The 21,762-nt window shown below is 40.4% G+C and overlaps 1 protein-coding gene across 1 annotated transcript in view; it reads right to left on the bottom strand.

Annotated features, from left to right (window-relative positions):
* mosmoa (modulator of smoothened a) overlaps positions 1–21,762 on the bottom strand; it is a 33,944-nt gene that overhangs the window by 6,793 nt on the left and 5,389 nt on the right. Inside the window, exon 2 of the mRNA XM_063471809.1 lies at positions 12,104–12,316. Coding sequence (XP_063327879.1) covers positions 12,104–12,316 — 213 coding nt within the window. The remainder of the gene's footprint in view (positions 1–12,103; positions 12,317–21,762) is intronic.

Raw genomic sequence — 21,762 nt, 5'->3', positions numbered from 1 at the left:
CCGCTGCAGGGGAGGTGGACCCACCTGAGCGGCACCTGCAATCACGCCTCTCGGGCGTAGTCTGTGCTCTCTCGGCTGTTTTTTGGGTGTGTATTGGGCTGTGAGTTGAAAAGCTACAGCCGGCTGTGTGGGTACAGCAACCATGTGTGAAAAGTGGCCCATAACGTAATGCTTCAAAGCGTGTTCAGGTAAACATTGTCGGGTCTGCCGTGGTACAATGGCACTTCTGCTCATGAACCTGTGTGCACAGCGTCTGCAAATCGCGGCTGTACAAAGTCACTTCATCTTTACCCAAAACTGTAAGCTGTCATCTGTGAGGCGCAAGCGGTGTTTGTTTTTACCATAGTTCATGGAGGAGAATGGCTGCTCTTCTGAGTTTTGCTCTCTGTAGCTGTATGAATGGCAAACTACACTGATTAGCAGCGGCATAGGCACACTTAAAATTTCTTCTGAAATTTTCGCTTTCTAGTTTTGTTTAATTTTGCATCCTTATTTTTTTTTTATTTATTTTTTTTTACAGCGCATTGTGTTCTGCGTCCTGATTTGATTGACAGTGGTCTACAGCCAATCTCCTCCGTGCCGTGTGTCCTGTACAGTACAGAATACGTTCAGCTTGTTAAATTTACATAAATCGTCGATTGTTAGCAGTGTGACTCTGAAGTGCTGTGCTGTATGTTTGTAAGTTTTCTCCCCAACAAACACGGCAATGTCAATGAAATGTTTTGCACCGTCAAAGGCAACTGGGAGTGCCTTTGGTTTCATTTTATAATACTGGACTTATTTTTCTACGAAGGATTGAACTTTGAGAGTTTAAACGAGAGAAAAGTGTGAAAATGTTCATGCCTGTTGGAGAAAAGTGTATAAAGTGTGTAGTGAGGGGTTTTACAGCCTGACTACTTCGCAGATTTCATCTATTGCGGGTTATTTTTAGAACGTAACTCCCGCGATAAACGAGGGACCATTGTATATAAAATTTAATTGAAACTGAACTTGGCCTTCTTTGGTGCAAATCACAGTAACAATAATAGGTGCACTGAAGAGGCAACATCAAGACAACCCCCACAGAGGGAATGGTTTTGCAGGTGGTGGCCACAGACCATTGCTCTCTCCTGATCCCTCCTGACTAATTTGTCTCTAGTTTTGCTTTTTTTGGTAGTGTCCTTCTCACTGCTGCTAGCAAGCTCACCTGCAGCAGTGAGATTTACTTAAATGGAAAATCTACCAGCATGTTGCTTTGTGGGTGTGACATTCAGACCCTGATTCAGTGCTTACTTATATAAAAAATATAAGTTCAGGTGACAAAAGGATATTTTTTCCTTCGTCTTCAATAAACCTGTGAGGTCATGAGATTACTGAAGAGCGCTTGGGGGACTGACAGTACGGAAAGGCTGGAAACCACTAATGTGCTGTGCATTTATACAGAGTAGCCACTAGTGCTGGGCGATATGGAAAAAATATTTATCACGATATGAATTATTTTATATCACGATAACGATATATATCACGATATACGACCTGACCTGTGGTCATCTAGAAAGTACGCAGTCTGTAAACAGCGAGTGCCGAGGGTGCAGTCTTTGTTTTGAGTTACCGTAAAGTATGTCGCAAATCCGGGTGCACGTACAGCAGCACCAGCTCGCAAACCACGAGACGGAGTTTCTTTGCGAAAAATATCTTTTTTTTTATACTTTATTTTTTCTTGCATAAAGTTAAGAGCATGTATAGTTAGAAGACAACACTAATATATTTGCCACAGGCTATTTAACCCTTTAAGACCTACCATAGAACCAAGTCCGCCAGAGCTTATCTTTATGTTTTTACATGCTGTAGTGCCACTTGTGGGAGTATTTCAAGTTTCCATATATCAATACAACCATTATAGCCCAAATTTTAATAATATGTATGCATTAAGTCCATAGTAACTACATAAATTGCAAAAACTTGTAGTGCAATAAACTACAAAAAAATTGAAAATCGTTTTTTTGTTTTTTACATATATTTCTAGTTAAAAAAAATTTAAGCGGTGTATCCCTCAAAACTGTAAATACAAAAGTTTCCAACCACGAGAAATTTATTTTGAGGTTCTTCATAGTTTTATTTTTGAGATACACTAATTTTTATATACTACAGGAAAAATGAAAATAAATATTATAATGCATCAAAATAAACTATTTCCAACAGTGTAATTTGAGTTCTAAGCATCCCAGAAACGATACAGAAAAGCATAAAGTCAAACATGTCTTTTAAAAACACCAACATAGGCTTATAAGGCCCTTTCGCGAAAATGACGTCACTTCTGGTTTCGGGCAGGAAATGGCGGACATGCGATAGTTCGCGCTGACGTATATGTCAACGTAGGAAGTCTTATGAATGTCGGCAAAGCGTGTTTCTGGAATATTATCTTTTTGTTGCTGCAAGTTTGGAATATTATGTTTTTGTTGCTGCAAGTGCTTCTTATGCAAAGTTATATGTGGAAGGAAACCGTGACCTAGGACAAGCTAATGGCATAAGATGTAAGTACAACTCCTCCGGTTTCACATGCAAAAAAAAAAAAATATTGCACTACCTTACGTGGTTCCAGTTCTACAGGGATTTAAAAAATAGTTAGGTAAAACGGAGTGTGCCTGCTCCGACCGGTTGTAAAGGGATAATTATATATTTTATGTAATAATTTATAAAATTTGGGTTAGTACGATATAAACGATAGAAGACAAATGGCACGATAGACACTTTTCTATCGTCCACACGATATATATCGTCATATCGCCCAGCACTAGTAGCCACACACACACACACAGTAGAGGTTTGTTGTTCACAGGTGTGCAGCTCAGCATCAAAATCTTGATAAAATACTGATTAACTTTGTTTGAACTTTAAGTGATGTTCATAATAAATGTGCAACATTTTCTAAAGAACCATGCCAACGTCCTCTTCCAAACCTTTGTCTCAAATATCCCAGAAATTGTCCTCTTTGCCAGTTATGCTTGCATTCTGCCATCGTTTATATTTAAATAATATTTCTTACAGCACTTGAAGGCAGCATTTTTCCACAGTTAAATGTTTTAGCAAATCTCTAATAAGCCACCCAGCAGTAATGGGCTTGATTTAAGCTTTCAAGTTTGTAAAGTTTGTGTGTGAATTATTTGTTGGTAAATCATTAACTTCTTCCCTCGAGCTCAAAATGAATTGACACCATTTCCCAGACTAGCAGAATGTGGCATTAGTTTCAGTAAATGCTCCTCCAAGAACCATAAACAAGCTCTTTATGCCACCTCAGGCTGATTAACACAGTACATTTCTCTACAAGCTTAAAGGTGCAGATCAGTAATCACATTTTAAGCTTTCTAAACAAGCACACTGCCGCTCTGTTTATACGCTGCAAGTCAAGTCAAATCCAGAAAAGGGATTTACCAAATTTACAAATGTTAGAAGCTGTGGTGGAAATGACACGTTTGCCGGTGTTGTAGTTTCCCGAGGCTGCCACTAGATGTTACATGAGAGGTGTGATTTACTGATTGAACCTTTAGTCAGGCACCAAAACCAAATACACAAAGTTCTCTGAGAAAGAGAGAAGATTTCCGAGGCTGAGGTATAGGACAGCAAAACTCCACTCCACGTGTTCTTTCTTATCAAAGCCCATCAACTACTTTACCCACAATGCAACTCAACCATAATATAGACCCAAAAGACAGCAAATACATTAATTAGATTTCACACAAATATCGACACTTTCGTCACTGAATAAAAACCGAGATGAAAATGTTCTGGAGAGACTAGATCCAATCAGAAGTGTAGAAAGGCGGGACAAGTTTGGAGGCGATCCAATTAGTTCAGCTAACTCCTTTCCTCCCAATTTCTAATGAAAAAGCGACAAAATGTCAACGTTTAGGAGGAAGAGATGAGTAGATACATTTCACATTTGATGGCAAGGAAAATAAGATGCTTTCTAAACTGTGTGGAGCAAATTTCCCTGGTAAAACACGACAAAGTTTACACTTTAGATTTTAGTCACCTTCATCAACTTCCGATGACATTTAGTTGACAAAAACTAAAAGCATTCAGGAGCTTGTAAAACCGCTTTCAGCAGCAATAGCTTGAAAAAAAAAAGAAAAAGAAAGAAAAAAAAAACTTTTCTAAATGACTTTATCAGTATCTCACATCATTGTGGAGGAATTCTGGCCCACTCCTTTTACAATGATGCTTCAGTTCATTGAACTCTACAGGCATTTGTTGATGCATGGCTCTCTTCAGGTCCCTCTGCAGCATAACAATCAGGTTGAGGTCTGGATTTTGACTGAGTCACTGCAACACCTTGTTTCTTTCCTTTTTCAGCCATTCTGTTGTATATTTACTTTAATATTTGGGATCAATGTGCTGCTGTATGACCTGTGTTGCCCTCTTCTCTTTAGAGAAAAAGGATTTCTTCTGGTAACCCAATTGTGCTGCCATGAACTTTAACATCTAGCATGCTAACTGGCCTGTAGAGCGAGATATAGCTCCTGGGGGGTCCCCCCCTTTTTTTTTTTCTTTTTTGCAGTTTCTCTGAGCAGCTATGCCAATGGATGATGATGATGAAGTAGAGCTGTAGCACTAAGGTTAAAAAATAATAATAATTACAGAGCCACTTGAAGCACAGTATGACCTTGGGGTGACACTTGCTGGGACAGAGATTTCTGGGAAGATTGTTGACTGTCTTGAAAATTTTTCACTTGTGAATTATCTCTCGGTGCACAATGATAAACTTCAGATTGTTTCAAAATGGCTTCATAACTCCTCCCAGCATCAGCAGCAATGATGGCTTTCTGTTGGCACCTCAATGCTCCAGATCTGCAAACAGCCAAAGTTCTCACTTGCTGATGAACAGTTAATCAACTGCATTTAATTCTTGTTAAATGGGGGGAGTGTAATATTACATATATTGTATTTCATCTACGACCTGCTAAGGACCAGATAATTTTCCCTTTTTTATTATTAAACAGCTACATATCGGAGAACTCTGTGAATTTAATGTCTCAGTGTGTCTTCCGAGTACACGATGTAGAGGTCAGGCCCCTACAGGAACTGAGCTACCATGGGACATGTTTTTTTTCTGTGTTAACCTGGTTTCCTTGTGCAAATCCAATTCCGCTGATTGGTGAGCTCTGACAATCACCATCAAGCCCTGTGGGATCAATTAGCTCAGCGCGTTGACCGCATGCTGGGAATCGCTGCATTTGCAACAGGCACCATTCTCAATAAACAGTGTGATGTTCTGCTCAACACACAGTGGGCAAGTCAGCGGCTGCAGAGCAAGCACAGCAGAGATCAGGGATGAAGCCATCGTGTGGTTTTATTAAACTGTCCAGGAAGTAGGTGAATGATTGAATAACAAAGCTGTTGCCAATAGCAAAGGCTCCCTTTTCTCTTCCTTCCTTTAAAAGTGTTGTAACTGAAGCTCGAGGTCCAGTTGAGACAACTTATGTAACTCACAGTGACGTTAAGCAGCAAAGCAAACTGTGACTTTTGAATCCAAATCAATGGCAGTGCAGAATTTGTGGAATAGCTTCAAGTAATTAAAAATAACTGATCTATCAAAGAGCTTTTCACCATTTGTGTGTATTTTTTTGCTTTAGATCAACACATCTTTCTGCACCGCCTGTAGCAGCAACACCGCAAACGGAAACTACATTAGATGTCCTTTCCTACATCAGTTCAGAGTGACTTCCTTGTTGTTTAGAAAAAGTTGTGTGTCCGTACTCTAGAAGCCCTGTTGACTTATTGAGGTTATGTCATAGTGAAATGTTGTGAAAGCATAAAGAGCCATTTTCAGATTAGACAGACATTATAGGAGAGAAATGCAATGCTCAAAGCACCCTGAATAGAAATCAATGCCAGACGGCGAAGATGGCAGTTTACCCCGAAGAGCCAATAAGAAATCCGAACTGTGAAATATATGAGCCGGTCCTGCTCTTGCACTAATGTGTGAATACAAGCTCAAGACAGCATTAATTGTGTGGTGACAAGCGTATCAACTCATTACTGTCACAAAGATGTAGATAAGTGGTGGCAGTTTCGCTCACCTGGTTAAGCAGGTGACCATGTGTCACGGAGGCTCAATGTAGCGGTTTGGGTTCAATTCTGACCCAGGGATCTTTGCTGTGTGTTTTCCCCAAAGCTCTAGCCGCACTTTCCTATTTAAAAAAGCTTCACTGTCCAAATAAATAAAAGGGGAAAATGCCCCAAAACATAATGCTTTAATTACAAATAATAATACATGCAGTTTCATCCTTGTGAGCTTTAAAAATTAAAGTTTAGAAGGGCTTTAAAATAACTGCCTGGAGGCAACACCAAGATAGCTGCCCAGCAACGTTTGCTTTTAAAAAGGACTGATCGTCAGTCCTTTTAAAGATGACTGGGTTACAAGCAGCGTTGTCACAGAACTAGAATTTCATACTCGATACAAATACCCAGAAAAATATTCAGTATCATTTTCTATACCACGGGGTATAGAAGTATAGTAGATTTAGTTTTAAAGTAACTAATTAAAATTAGGTTTGGAGGTTTTATTCATTTTAGAAATGATTTAGATAATTTCATTTCAGATGGTGGAGGTAAAATATATTTTAGAACTTACTAATAAACACATACCTAACGCATCTATATCATTAAATTATTGCACAAGACGTATTTTGGTAAAGTTAAAAAGGATCTTTGGATAAAGTATAGTATTAGTTATGTTAAAATAAAGAGGTGGTAGACTGTATCAGTCACTGGATGCATGTTAAAACTGACCTGACACTTCGCTACAGCAAAAATAAGAAACACATTTTAATAAATTATTTTAAAGTAGAAAAAGTAGAAAAGTTTATCATCCCGTCCACATCTGACTGCAGCCTTTTTCTCATCCACGGTTCACCCTGATCCACCTCGGTCTGCAGCTCGTCACATCCTCCGCTCTGCTTTTCGGGCTATAAACCCGCGTGACCACTCTGCTCTGGATTTCACTCTATTTGCTCGGCTTTGTTCTCCACACTCTGGACTCTCTCCTCAGTTCATCTACGGCTTCGGCGCAGATCTGCACAGTCAGCAACCCGGCCGCTTCCCCATGTGTCTGTGACACCACCAAGACTACACCACTAGGACTCTTCCATCCATGAGCTGCAGTCCACTAGCCGAATGTTAATAACAATTGGCTAATGTGGCTATCGGGTAACTGCTAATAGTTAAATCGCTAATGTTAGCATGAGCTTTACTGGCCTCTTTAAATTCCTCCTGAAGTATTGTTCAGTGTTATGAACGTCAACTACTTCAGCTGTTAGCAAGGGAGGGAGCTGTGTGCTTTGCGTCAAGTGGAGGAGGCACGACAGCAAAGTTAGTATCGATATTGTTGCAAATGAGTTTCTTAATGTTAATTTTAGTATCTGAGTCTCAAATTTTTTTGGACAAACCTACTAACAAAGTTTAATGTTTCACTCTACAGTTTCCTGAAAAAGAAAAATCTGAGACTTAATTCCTGCAATTCACAGATTAAAGGTTTTACTAGGATGTAGAATATGCATAAAATAACATAGACTGACTATAAACTGTTAAAATAAAGCAAAGAGTCTGTTTTTAGATTCTCCTGCAATTTAAATTTCAAACAGTTTAAAGTTTTATACGCTTTATTCCCTTAAGGCAAAGATATACAAATCCAATAAGTGAGTCGTGCTATCTGTTTGCAACATTACCCCCAAAATATAATAAAACTAGGAATATTTATGGGTTGGCAACCAAGCTGTAACTGCGCCTGCATTTAATCTAAACAAGATTAACCGAGTGTGACATTCACGCAGCTATTTTACTAACTAATAAACCGGTTTTACAGTGTTGTGCTCCTATTAGCCGTTTTTCCTCACAAATAAAAATTCCTGCATCATCTGATGAGGTTTTACTCATAAACCTACCGGTTTGCTTGCCTCCCGTCTGTTAGCGAGCACAAAAGATCCCAGCAGAGTAAACTTGCATCACAATTCGAGTTTAGATTCATGCCCGCTCATTACTCCGGACATGTGTTTATTCGTGAGGCGAGCTAAAAGGCAGCCAAAAATACACGACTCAGCATTATACCTGAAAACTTGAGCAAAGTGCACTTCACGGTCAGACGCTTCTCTTAAGTGTTTCAACCAGTGACATATGGAGCCTTCACAGAAGCAGTCATTCTTTGCACTCAAACAAGAGAGCTGCAGCAATTATCCGATTAATTCTTTAGTTGATTGACAGAAAATTCATCTAAAAACATCCATCAGCTACTTAATCATTTATACACCTTTTCTAAAATAGTAAATGCACAATACTTGAGCTTTCAAAGCACTTTCTTTCCACAAGGCTCATTCGCCCATTTACACATACTCACTCATATATAAACCCCTTTCTATGCCTAAATGCTTTTAACTTAACAGTCACACAAACACACACGTCAATGGATGCATCCTAGAAGCTTGCACAAGGATACTTTAACACATAAGACAGGAAGAGACAGAGATCGAACCACCACGCTTCCAATTAGCAGAAACCTGCTCAAATGACAAAATATGCAGTTTTTCTTTCTTATGGCAACAGAGCTTTAGAAAAATAATTTATGGTTTAATCATTAATACAAATACTTGTAAAGAGTAACAGTTACCACATTACTCATGCTACAAGTAGTTATTCTGCTCCCTTGTTCAACTTGCTTATGCATACATTTTCTTTTCTATAGGATGCTGATTTGATTTTTTTAAATACTATTCAGAACATTATTTTAACATATTTATATTATTTCTGTGAATTCACCGGTGCAGCGTTTTCCCTACATCTGGGGAGAAGTGTCACGGTTTTCAGTGCTGTAGCACTTTTAATAAATCCAGACGATCTAATATAGAGGTCTAATCTGCAGCAGTAACCACTAACAGCAACTATGAGAGCTGCACTTGCTTGTTAGTGCATCACTAAAGAGACCGATGTTGCTCATTAACTGTTCAGATGACTCTTTGCATCATAAATGTGACAGATTTAAATAACAAGATACTGCAAAGATAAGTTAGAGGTCATTTAGAAGCAGGCAGCATGAGTTGAGCCAACCAAACAGCAGATAACGAAGATTTCATGCACAGCATATACTCTATATTTCCATAAGCATTCACTCACTCATTAAAATCATTGAATTCAGGTGTTCAAATCAGTTCCATGGCCACATGTCTATAAAATGAAGAAGCTAGGCACACAGACTGCTTCAACAAACATTCCTGAGAGAACGAGTGTCTCTTATATTCCAGCATGGTACCATGATAGGACGCCGCCTGATGGATGAGTCTCACTGCTTTGTGCCAAGTGTAAACTTTGGTGGAGGGGGGATTATGTTGTGTGGTTGTCTTTCCAGGAGTTGGGCTCAGCCCCTTACTTCCAGTGAAAGGAACTCGTAATGTTTCGGCATAACAAGACTTGGTCTCTCAAGTTCATATGTGTGTGAAGACAGATGAGAGAATAATTTTGGCAATATAGTGCATCTTTAGGGCTCTAAAAGGATCATTTGGTAGCTCTTTCTGTGAAATGTTTCAGTTGAACTGTTGTATATGGTGTATAAGCACATGCTAGTTTTTCAGATAGGACTGTCTGAATAAATCAAACCTGAATTTTGATTCCATTAAGCTTGTTTGGTGGTTCTTCCTTCAGCAATCAGATTCTAATAACTTCTTGTGCTCTGCAGTTTACCCGTGGAAACATGCGTCCACATCAGAAATGGTTCAGTGCTCCACCAGCAGGCATACCACCAGTGTGAGCACCACTGGTTTATGTTGCTGGTAGTCTCTGACTCTCCTGAGTGCTAATGTTTTTTGTTGTTTTTTTTCCATTCAGGTCTTTAAACAGTATCTCTTATTGTGCACCATCAGTAGTCACAGATTACGTTTTAATCAGTTAGACACAACACAATTCAGCTCTGACATTGCAACTCATAAACCTGAATCACATAAGTGTGCAAATACCCAGAGAAGGACCATAAGCAGCAGTTTAACCCCCTTTAAGAATGAACACAAGATTTCCTCAACTCATATATTTGAAACACGACATTGATGCCTTGACTCACTTTTCTCAGGATGGATCATAGATTTTTATCTCAAAATTTGCAGGATCTGGGTGGCTTCTCTTGCAAAACAAACACAATAAAAAAAGGATCAATAGGCTATTTAATAAAGTTGACATCCATGGAAACCAGTTCAGTGTTAAATCTAGAAGAATGATTCTGTTTAAAGTGGTAAAAAAAAAAGAAGAAGCTGTAAATAGTATCTAAAGAGAGAGAAAAGGCTGCTTTGTTCATTTTGTAACTTCATTAATTAGCGAATGGTTTGCAGTTACTGTTAACGAATCTTCACAATGACATTTTCTATAACTCTACATCCACTCCACCCCCACAGATGACCTTCATACTTTGGGGGAAAACGCTGCTGGTGTGCACACAACGATACACAGAGGCGGGCCTGTGCCAGTTACACAAAGCTGTCCATTCAAGTCCTGATGGCCTGGAGCCAGTAACACTACACACTGCCCACCTCCTCTCAACCTTCATCACCTGTTTTGCCCAAAATGAACCAGCCCTGCCTTCTTGCTACCAGCTTCACTTTATTCCCCTCTTTCCATTTGCATCCAAACATGGGCAACAACCTCTCACTTTATGTCTAAAAACAAGATTACTCGCTCAGCTTGCCATCTTTACCATCACACCAGTTTTTTTCTCACTTAACCCCCCCGTTCTCTCAACCACATGAAATATTTTAGACATCGCAGCAAAAATTCAGCAACATCAGGCACTTTTCTCTCCTTTTCATCCACCTTACCCGCTCAAGAGTTACAAGAGAATCCCAGGTAGACCATCAGTCTCTAAAGTGCCAACTAATGGGGGTACTAAAAATAGAAAAAGTGATGCTTTTCTATCACTTCTCCCTCTGTTGCCACAGGCGTAGCTTCATCTCTCAAATAGATCACAAGTCTTTTCCTCCTCCAACCTTTTTTTCCTCATTTATTTCCTTGCTGGTAATCGTTTTCATGCTTTAAAGCTGAACTAAAAATATACCTCTTGTCTAATATGCCCAGCAGAAGCTGTACATGGGAAGGGAGGAGGATGGTGGTGGTGGGGGGTAACAACTGCTCACAATTGCCATGGCAACGCTCTTACTTTCCTTTGAGTACAGTCGTTAAACAATGACTCGACTGCTTTCATTTTAGCATGTAACACTGTTTTGTGATTAGTGGACAGGCAGTTTGTGCAGCGGGGAAAAAAATCGGGATTCTGAAAAGCGGTGATTCATCACATGATCAGGAAAAAAAAGTAAAAATAAAAAATATGAATCTGCAATCGGCCAGGCAGGCAAAAGAAACTTCAATGCTTATGGAGAGAGAGAAAAATACACAGGCTTTCAAACAATTTTTGCAGGGCATTGTGACTTCACATACCACTGCTGCATCTGTACGAGTACGTTGAGGTTTGTCTTTGTCTGACCAATCAAACGCCACCCTCCTACACGGCCTTACGAAACCAGCCCAGCCACAGTCAGTACGCGAGATGGAAGTTCTTATCGAGTGGTGGAAGCGTACCTTTACAAAAATCATATCTGGGGGGGAAAAAAGAGGAGCCGCGATTTCAAGGCAAAGAGGGAGATTTAAAAATAAATAAATACACTAGAGAATTGCTATGGCACATAAGCCACCCACTCAGGTACCAGACAAACTGCATTACTCAATATCGGCTTCAGGGAGAAAGCATAATCGACAAGAATGCAACAAAATAAAAAAATATAATAATTCTCATAAATGTGCAAATGCAACAAAACACACACACGCCCACACGAACGTCCTCGCATCACTCTGAAAAACACAAACTGACTGATATCCTGTGCGTAGCCTCGGGTGTTTCTGCTGCCACACACATTATCGCACATGTAAATGAGGAAGTGCAAAACTGGGCTAAAACCAAATTTCCACATCGATTCAACCTAACCTCTTCCTATTTTATTATTCACTGCTCTGCACAGATACATAAATATACTGACGTGGTGTGGTGAAGGAATTTCTAAAGGTCGTCTCATCAGTTTCAGGGAAAATGTTCACTTACTGCCAGTGAAGGCGATCCAGCGGGCATATTTGGTGGCTTCTCTGCGCCAGTGTGATGCCACCAGCAGTCCGCAGGTGACTGTAAGGGAGATGATGCCCATAATGATGAAGAAAAGTGTGGTGACCCACTCTGGGGGCAGCCTTGGTGGGATGCAAGTCCGGTCTCGTCCGTGAATCGTTTGACATTGCCGGACCAGTCCGACTGTGAGGGCTCCTGCAGAAAGACGACGAGGGTCAGTGAAGCAGACATTTTAAGTCGCCCTTCTCACACAAATAAATAAATAAAATGAAACAAAAGTATTTGCCGTTTTCAGATGATCTGCATCAGGACTCTTAACGAATCCAAAAATATATTACAAATCTATGGGAGGGGGAAAGGTTTCGGCTGCACAGCTAATCACTCGCACAGCAGAGCTGCAGTTACGAGGGAGACAGAGACACACTGGAGACTTCATTTCCCACTTCCAGCATAAAGAGGGTGTAATCTGTAAATAAGCCAACAGGAAATCACAGCTACTGTCATTCACATACAGCAATAAATGATAAATGATCTGGAAACCTGACCTCACAGACCCACTAAGTCCTAATTCAGACTTCTGTGGTGAATCTTCATAGAGGCTATGATATAAGCTATAGAAGTGGATGATACATCAAACCGGCATTTATTTACATTTACAGCATAGGGTTTCAGAGAGGTTTGAGGTTAGTAGAGGTGGGTGGATTGATGCAAATATCGATAGTGCCAATGCTGGTATCGGTATTGGATCGATACTAGTGCAAGAGGATCAACTGTTTCAAAATACATGAAAAGCCGAAAGGTGTTTTGTTGTATTAACTAATTATTGTGGAAAGTAAAAATTATTTTTGATGTAGTAATCATTAAAATATACTCAGAATTTGCAAATTGATGACAATTCATCTCATTAATCATGACACACTGCTCCCCCCTACATATAGGAGTATCAGTATTGGTATCTGTATCGGCAATGTTGGCCGTGCTGGTAATGGATCAACATCAAAATTTGTAGTATTGCACAGTACTGGCAGTTAGGGTGTAAATTTAATGCTGAAGCATAGATCTCCAGTAACTGTGCCTCTAGAAGTCCCAGTAAGAAGAAGGACCGAAACCACAGGTGAAAAAGTTGAGAAAAAAGAAAGTAAAGACAGTACTCAGTAAAGCAGTAACAAATACTGTAAGTGCCCCCATCACTGACTAAGACTGCAGAGGAAAATGTGACGCAGGTAAACTGAGAACACAGTGAACAAGGAACAGGTCAAGGGACGATGAGAGGAAAAAACAAAACAAAAAAACCCATAAATCCTTAAAATGTCACTAATTCACCCACGAAAATGAAACAAGGACTAACTTTCTTCACACTGGTGGGCCCAATTATTTCAGTGGCCAACATTTTTTTTCTTGCATTTTCACACTCAAGCAGAGAGGGTGAAGACTAAATCAATCCAGCCAATTACTGGATGTATCCCACACAGGTTTGTTGCTAATCGCAGACACGCTGTAAGAAACTGCAATAATATCAGACAGATTTTGAGCCGCTTTAAAACACTCAATATCACACAATCGGCAAACAAGCAAAAGATCCCCAGTTTTCCCTGGGAAGAGACAGAAATCCCTTTGGGGTTGCATTGGAAGGGCATTCAGTGCAAAAATATGAGAAAAAAAAAATCAAACATACAGAGCTACCCACTGTGTCGAATATGAATAAGTTTTTTTAAAGACTTAATATCTCTGAAAACATACCTACTCTTTAAATACACCCTCTCCATCTTTCATCTTCTACACGCAATTAGAGCCCAGAGACTTTAAGTAGTGCACATCTGCTATCAGAAACATGACATTGCCTAATGTTCCACAGTACCTATCCATCTTTGATCAGGCATGGGAGACAAATGGATTAGCTCCTCAGGCTGAGTCATTAGCAAACCTCTGCCAGAGTGTGAAGGCCAGTACTCAGAGCGGGATCATGCTCCAGCAGTACAGCCACTTTGGAGACACCATTCAATTAAAAGCACATCCTCGAGGGGATTTTCTACCTGAGTAAGCAGAACAGCGTCACACTGCTCAGGTCTTTGCTGATCACAGGTTCAGGGCAGACGACAGACTGCAGGGCTAAGTAGTGTCTATCTGGAAAGACTTGTGGGGTGGAGGGGATTCAGGGTGGGGTTTCATCAGAGGATAGTGCACACTGGCATAATGTGATGAGCTGTCATGTAATTTCTTCCATGTGTAAATAGCTGAACGGGGATGTGTTTAGAAAGCTGACAGCTCATCAGAAATCAGACAAGCAGGGTTTTACGAGCATCCACCAAAAAAGAAAAAAAAATACCCAAAGAAACCTCCGAGAGAGGTTTTGGCTTTGCCCTAAGGAAGAAAAAAAATCAGAAGGGTTTCATTTACTCAAGCATAAAATACATATTTGTTTATTAAATGGCCAGAAGTAACAGAAATTTTGCAAAATAAGGTAGCCCAGAGTTATTGCAGCTATGTGGACCAACCATGCTTTCATGTGTAGTCACCCCCCTAAAGACCAATTATGCGCCAGGAAAAAGTACTTCAAAAGGAAGTGAAATAATATTTGTTCTTCCCTGTGAGCACTCTTTGTCCGCCAACACCTTTACAAATAACAGACAACACTGAGACTTCTTTAGATTTAAGTCACCCAAACAGCTTTGGGTGGGTTTTTCTGTGAGTTGGGTTTCTGGAAAAGATGACTGTTTTGGTGAAAATAATCAATTTTTTCCCGCAAAAAACAGCAAACACTGAGATTTAACCTTATGCAACATGGACAAAATAATTCTGTGGTTTACTTTTTTTGGCTTTTTAACAAATGAACTGATAAAGCACTTTAATCAGTGCCTTAAAGGGATTTAAAACAATCATGCACACACTCACACTTCATGTTTTTTGGGTTAAGAGTGTTGCCCAAGAACACTTTCACGTGTGGACTGGAGGTGCCTGAAATCAAACAACTGGCCTTCCGATTAGTAGATGACACACTCTACCTCCCAAGCCCCGATCAGTGTTCCTAGCTCATTGTGGCTACAGTAAGTCAACAATACAATAATCACAGTTCCCTACATCTTTACTAAAATAAATACAAATGCCTCAGTATGGGTTTCCCAGTTCGGTGGTTGTCTGGCTCAGAGTTCTGCCACAGATTTTTCTTCAGGATTATTTGTGTGCCGTGTCTCTCGTTCATGTCTTTATAAAACTTCCTCCAAAAAGTGACCGTGAACTTCAGATCACCACTGTAGGCCAAATCTCAAAAGAGTAAATAAAAACACCATTTGTATATGTAAAACTGCTAAAAGAAAGTTAAGTAATTGTTAGCTGAAGCTCTGGTGGTGAAAAGTATGCTCAGAATAATACTACGATAATTTTCTCTGCTGTTTTAGGACATAATCTGAGAAAAGAAAAATAAAGCAGTGGTAAACACTGACCACAAAATAACCCCATTCAGTGAAACGGCAAGGCTGTGTGGGCGACATCATAAAAGTTCAACAGTGGCTCGGCAGGTGGGCGGATGCGAGCATGAGACAAGTATGCAAGCTGGAATTTCAGAAGGTCAAGTGTGGCACTTTGTTCGTCTGGCACCCAAATCTAGACATTTTATAACCTTGGTACATATTAAATATATGAAGTGCTTGAATCCAAACAGCCTGTGTGAAAGAAGTGCTCTTGTTGACCTTGGGGGCGTAGTAAGCTCTGCAGGCTGTCCAAAGGAAATCCTGTACCCTTTTTAACAGCAAACGAAAGCATAGCTTTTACGCCAACAACCAAACACAGCCCAGCCCACACAAACAATGCCAGTGGCTCAAAAGAAACGCCTCTGGAGTCTTTAAGTGTTGCATTATAAAACTCACAGCTCCAGAGAGAGAGATATCCACACTGGAACACCACCGATGAAACATATGCTTCACTCCACCAAAGTAAAAAGGATGTTTTCTGCCTTCAATTTTACCCCGCAGTCTGCCTTATTGCTTTGGCAATTTAGTTCTCACTGTGCAGAACACTTACGTAATAACAGCGAAAAGAAGAAGAAGAAAAAAAAGCAGGAGGTCGTGGTTTATGACAAAACTGGCACCTGAATGGCTCACAGCTTACTCAACAGTCTATTCCTCAAGTCAGCCCAGTATTATAGCGTAACCTTGAACAAATTAAAGAACAGAAGGTGAGTGAGGACTGGTGCTGGGAACAGCAGAGCATTAGGCCAACGTTTGATAGCACATCTTAATGGCACCGGTTTACGACCATTTCCCCTGGATCCTCTGGCCTCCTGCTGTTTCACAAGCTCTCTGTGGAATTTCTGCCCTACAGCAGCCAGGCACGCTATGGTACATGGACACAGGTAAACAATTCAAAAAACAGGCGCACAAACTGTTCTAGTTAAACTTTAACGGTTATAAAGCAACAACAACAACGTGTTGCGCAGCTTTTTTCTGAAGCTACCACATGATGTTCTACCTCAAACTTTGTCCAAACACACCAACAAGAAACCGCTGCAAATTTCAGGTGGATCAACTGACGAGCGGCACCAAGACAAATAAGGATCGCTGTGAGTTGTGAACAATGCAAAGCTTTGCTAACAGAGCTTATGGAAAATGGAGCTGGAAATAAGTACACTAGGCCTCCTTTTGAAGTCAAGAGCTGATCTGGGTTCAGCGAAAAACTAACCTGCTGCAGCGTGGGGCTACGTGCCCTATATTGTGATGCTGAGTACATCAACTTCAATCAATCTTGTGGTTGTAAAACTAGTTGATTTAGTCCATGTCAAAAAGTTCTACAAACAACCCCAAAAGGTTGATTCTGTTCATCTGGACATAGCATCCAGATTCTGATCTTCTGGATGCTACGTCCAGATGAAGTTACCTGACTGAGCATGCATCAAGAAATTCTACAAACAACGTTTCTTGGTTGTTACAGTCAGCATATCTGCAACTTCACCTCGAAGGTTTTGTGTTTTTTTGTGTGTGTTTGATGTTAAAAGAAATGTGACACAGCAGTTCAGCTTTGGCAGCTGTGGAAACCACTAATCAGACCCAAGGCTCTTTTCAGCCAAAGCAATGTTTCCCACATGACCTAGACAGCAGGTCAAAAAATAAATAAATGCATTTAAAAAAAAAAAAAAAAAAAAAAAAAGAGTCCTTGTTCTCCTCTGTGGAGCAGCACATGAACTGTTCTCCACTTGCTCAAGGTTCTTGTTAGTTCCCAATAATTCTCCTGTACAGAACAAGGACTACTGTCTACAGATGGAGTCCAAGATGGTGGAACAGGAGATCTGAGTGCATCTCATATTCTGAACATATTAACTATAATGGCCAGGACTGGCTAGCAGAGGCTAAACTTTCAAAATAAGAGCAAAGGGGGATCGTCCACTACTAAAACTGAAAGATGACATAGTAATAATTACAACAAAAAAAAAAAAGAAAAGAAGAAGAAGCAGCTATCTACCCAAGTAAGTCCATGTGTATAAAATCCTGCAATGGCAAGATAAGAACAGGTCAGAGTGAGGATTAAACAACTTGAAGGTGCTATAGGAAGGTAAAGTCACATTAAACTTTCTTTAAAACCGGTGCCAAAAAGTCACAGTTCTGCTGGGAGGGAATAAATAATGCTGAGCAGAGAGATCGCAGTCTAAGAACGAAGCCTGAGCAGCTGTAGTTTTTGTGCCACATAGCGAGTGCATGTGCGTTTCTTTCGGCTGACTAAGCACATCACAGCAAGACAGTCCGGTGGGCTCTGACTTGAGAGCCCACCGGAACCAGAAGATGATTACATCCAGACAGGAAACAGAGGCTTGAATTCATGAGTCACACTACATGCTTCAATTAAAAGTGAATACAAGATGGAGCAAACATTCACAAGCTGTAACGTGAACACATCCTCGCCCTGCTAGAAACAGGCATAAATAAAACGCCAACAATTCTCACGTGGTTTTTGCCCTCTTTCATTAGCAGAAAATAATGGGCCAATTCTCCATTTGATCCCCTGCTCACATTCACGCTCCCATCACGCCCTGTTACCCTGCAGTCAGCTCTGTGCTCGCTATGATCAAAACACTCCTCTCACCATGTCTCGGGCCAAATGAGAGGAAATGAGCGCCGTGTCTGCTCATCTTCAGCATGATGATGCTGTCATTAGTAGAGCACAGGGGGAGCTGATGTTTGTAAGCTCTGGAGGGATGAGTCAAACAGGCCTCTGAACTGTGGTGGGCGTCAAATAGGCAAGTCAAGGCAGTCAACAGCTGCTGCTTCTGCTGCTGGAGGCTTTTCCAGTGCCCACTTACATGCAGGGGCAGTGGAGCACAGCTGTGTGCGGCCCAAACGCACATGTAAACCAAGGCAAACCGACGACAAATGGGATACAAACACCGACATGAATGAAAACGTATGACCGAAAGCGTAAACAAAGAGAAAAACACTTCTCAAAATATAAAACGATGCTCCTAGCTGCAAAAAAAAAAGAAGAAAAAAAAAAGGAAAGAAAGAAAGAAAGAAAGATTAGAGTAAATTACATAAATCCCCAAAACTTAAACACCAGCCTGACAAAGCAGAGTTTTCGTGAAGACCTTCCTCACTACCACAGTCAACAATGACTGTATGCTAAATGCACAAACCTTACCATCCAGAGTAAATTTAAAAGAATTTAAATAATTAAAAAAAAAAAATAAAACATTTACTAAACACTCACTAATATAAAAAGGACACCATCAGCCCACCAATAAGTGACTGCTAGTGTGTTTTTATTATTTGGAATCATTTTGGCTTTTAACCAGAAAACAAGAAGGACCCAAGGCCCCAGAGACCAATCAGTGACTCCCTGATAACTACCAGTTGCTAGGAAAACACCTGCTGGTTGTTGTCGTCGGCAGGTGAAACTGGTTGCAAGAAAGTATACAGTGCTGCACCAAAAACCTCTTTGGATTGCTTTGGCCGCTGCCGCCCATAGTTTGCAATTACGGTGACTTGTCCCCAGACACTCTCCAAGCTGTAGCAAAGCTGAAAAAAGCTAGGGCTGCCACAAACAATTATTTTGATAGTCGACTAGTCACCAATTATTTTTGTGAGTAAATCAGACAAACCGATTTACTCAAGAACAAATAAAATACTGAAAAAAGCCAAACAATAACATTTTTAAGTTATCTAAGTGACTTATATATCATGTTTAACCTGAGTAGCGAAAGACGGTGGTGGGTTTGAAAACGATTTGCCAGGAGTCCGGTGTTCTCACCGGCTCTAGTGAGCCTTGAACCCCGGCTAGCTATCGAGCTGGTGGGTAACAGACGTCTCCGAAAACGTTGGAGCACTTTTGAAAATATGTGATGTCTTGATAAACTGAGGAGATATTTGAAGTTTACACAGCTACATTCTCGCCTGAAAATATGTTAAACGTTTATTTTGTGACCCAGAAAGAATAATAAGAGTAATATCAAAACTAACTAGCTGCCGCCATTGTTGGAAACTGAGCTGGGCCGCGATATGAATTCTGGGATAGTTTGGGCCACGAAGTATACACCCGACCCATCCTTCAAATCTGGGGAAATGAAGGACACATTTGTCGGCCGCATTTGTCGGAGTCTTCGAATTTGGACAGTCTTCGTCGTGTCGCTGTAACGTAATCGGCCTACAAATGCGGGCACAGGAGGATACAGTTCCTGAATTTGGACACAGCTACGATACCGGACACTGCTTCTTCTTCTTCGGGGTTTAACGGCAGCTGGCATCCTTGTACATGCAGTGCTGCCATCTTCTGTTTCGGTCCGCTATTACACTCTTAAATCCTGCTACTATTCCTGCGTCTTTTGGGATCTTACAAAGCTTCAAACAACGCGTCGACTATTAAATTAGTCGTCGACGATTTTGATAGTCGACGTAATCGTGGCAGCCCTAAAAAAAGCAAAAGCAAAAGTTGCGTCTTACTGCTGCAACCACCACATATCAAAAGACGCACCTTTTACTTTTAATTTGGCGTATTTTTCCATGATTTAGACTTCTGCAGGAAATGTACGTCATGACTTACAACTCAACTGGAAACCCCCTTTTAACCTCCTGCAGTTACCTTCCACATCATTCAGTCGTTGTGGGCTGCGGCAACCCAGTGTGTAGTTAGATTAGGTAGGTGCATGTCAGATTAAGTGGAAGGTTATAGCGTAAGAGACAACGTAGTTCTTCTTTGGGGAGAAAGAAAAGCTGTGTGCACAAAGGGAGCGATGCCAAGGTGACAGTTGGATACTGCAGACTCTGGTCGCCAAGGTAACCCTCTAACGTATTTAGTACAAGGTCACATGTAAATCACCGGTATTCTGCACTGTCACTAGTAGTCACTTTAATTGCTCACTTCATATTGCTAGCGTTTTGGGAGGGTTTTTTGCAGTTGCATGTAGTTTCTTAAAGATGTTTAATGGTCCTCCATGTTACTGTGAATCACTTCCTGTATGGACATAGCTTAAAGGCCGTGAACTGATCAGGGCTGTGATGTAATTTATAGGGTGCTGCTGCTTTGCAGCACAACTCAGCTGTCATCATCAAAAAAAAGTTTATGTAAAGTTTTGTGAAACAAGTCACTTGAACAAGAACTGCAGCTGCCGCATCCTATATATACACTTTAATTGTTAATAAGTTACCATGTCAATTTCTCCAGGAAGCAGGTCATTAAATTATAAAAGAATAAGTAGCCATGTAGATCCTTGTTTGCAAAAAATGTATCGCCTTCAGTTATATGCCTCAAGACTACACATTCGGTGCCTGAAGGTGGTGAACATGGTCAGATCTCCCACCTCTGCAGCTGTGTTTGTGTCCTTCCAACATTTCAGGTAAACTGCAGGTCAAATCTGCTGGCACTGCAGCCCTGTAACTGGATAATGGGACAGACCGGTTTCAGTTGCTCTGTATCAATGACACTGTGTGCCCTTGTCCTTTGAAAAGAGACACCTAAAATAACACGATTTAATAGTCTCCCATTTCATCTATTTTAGGTATTGTCAGAACTACAGCAGCAGTTCTTCAGCACTTGACTCACTATACTGTAATTTTGCCAAACGTTGCTGTAGCCTTTCAGTGTTATGTAATTGTTTGTGGTTTTACAATCTTTTTTTCATGGGTTTTTTTTTTGCAAGTTGCTGAAATCAGTCCACTTTAAACCATCATCAACTACTCTAAACACAGTCCATTTAGATTTTCGAGCGCAATCAAAACCCACAGAAGCATATTAGAGCTGATGCAGTAGAAAATAAATTTGTCTGTTTATTATTACATAAGTGATACTGACTAGCAGGCACTTAGGGGTAATATAAACATCTCATGCTTAAATGGAAAATTCCTGTAGTGGGTAAGTTATTTACAATAAGTGATGAGAAGATGATAAAAATGTAAAATGCATGTGTCAGGAACTTACTTGAAGAGTCTTGATAAGTCATTACTACCGCCTTCTGAGCACATCAACAGGACTTTTTGTTTATTTCAGCTCATTCAGTAGATCACTGCATGCAATAAAACACATCCAAAGTAATCTCAGGATAGAGTTTTGTTGGAACGGTAAGTGTTGGTGGGCTCTACTGACAAGAGCACTTGTATAAAATTGATTTTGTGAAGAGGTTGCCTTTAAGGTTTGAGACTGAAATTAAAGTTAAAAACGATGGTATG

The sequence above is a fragment of the Pelmatolapia mariae genome, linkage group LG4 (genome assembly GCF_036321145.2).
Source record: "Pelmatolapia mariae isolate MD_Pm_ZW linkage group LG4, Pm_UMD_F_2, whole genome shotgun sequence".
Classification (NCBI taxonomy): domain Eukaryota; kingdom Metazoa; phylum Chordata; class Actinopteri; order Cichliformes; family Cichlidae; genus Pelmatolapia; species Pelmatolapia mariae.
This window is presented reverse-complemented; position numbering and strand designations above follow the sequence as displayed.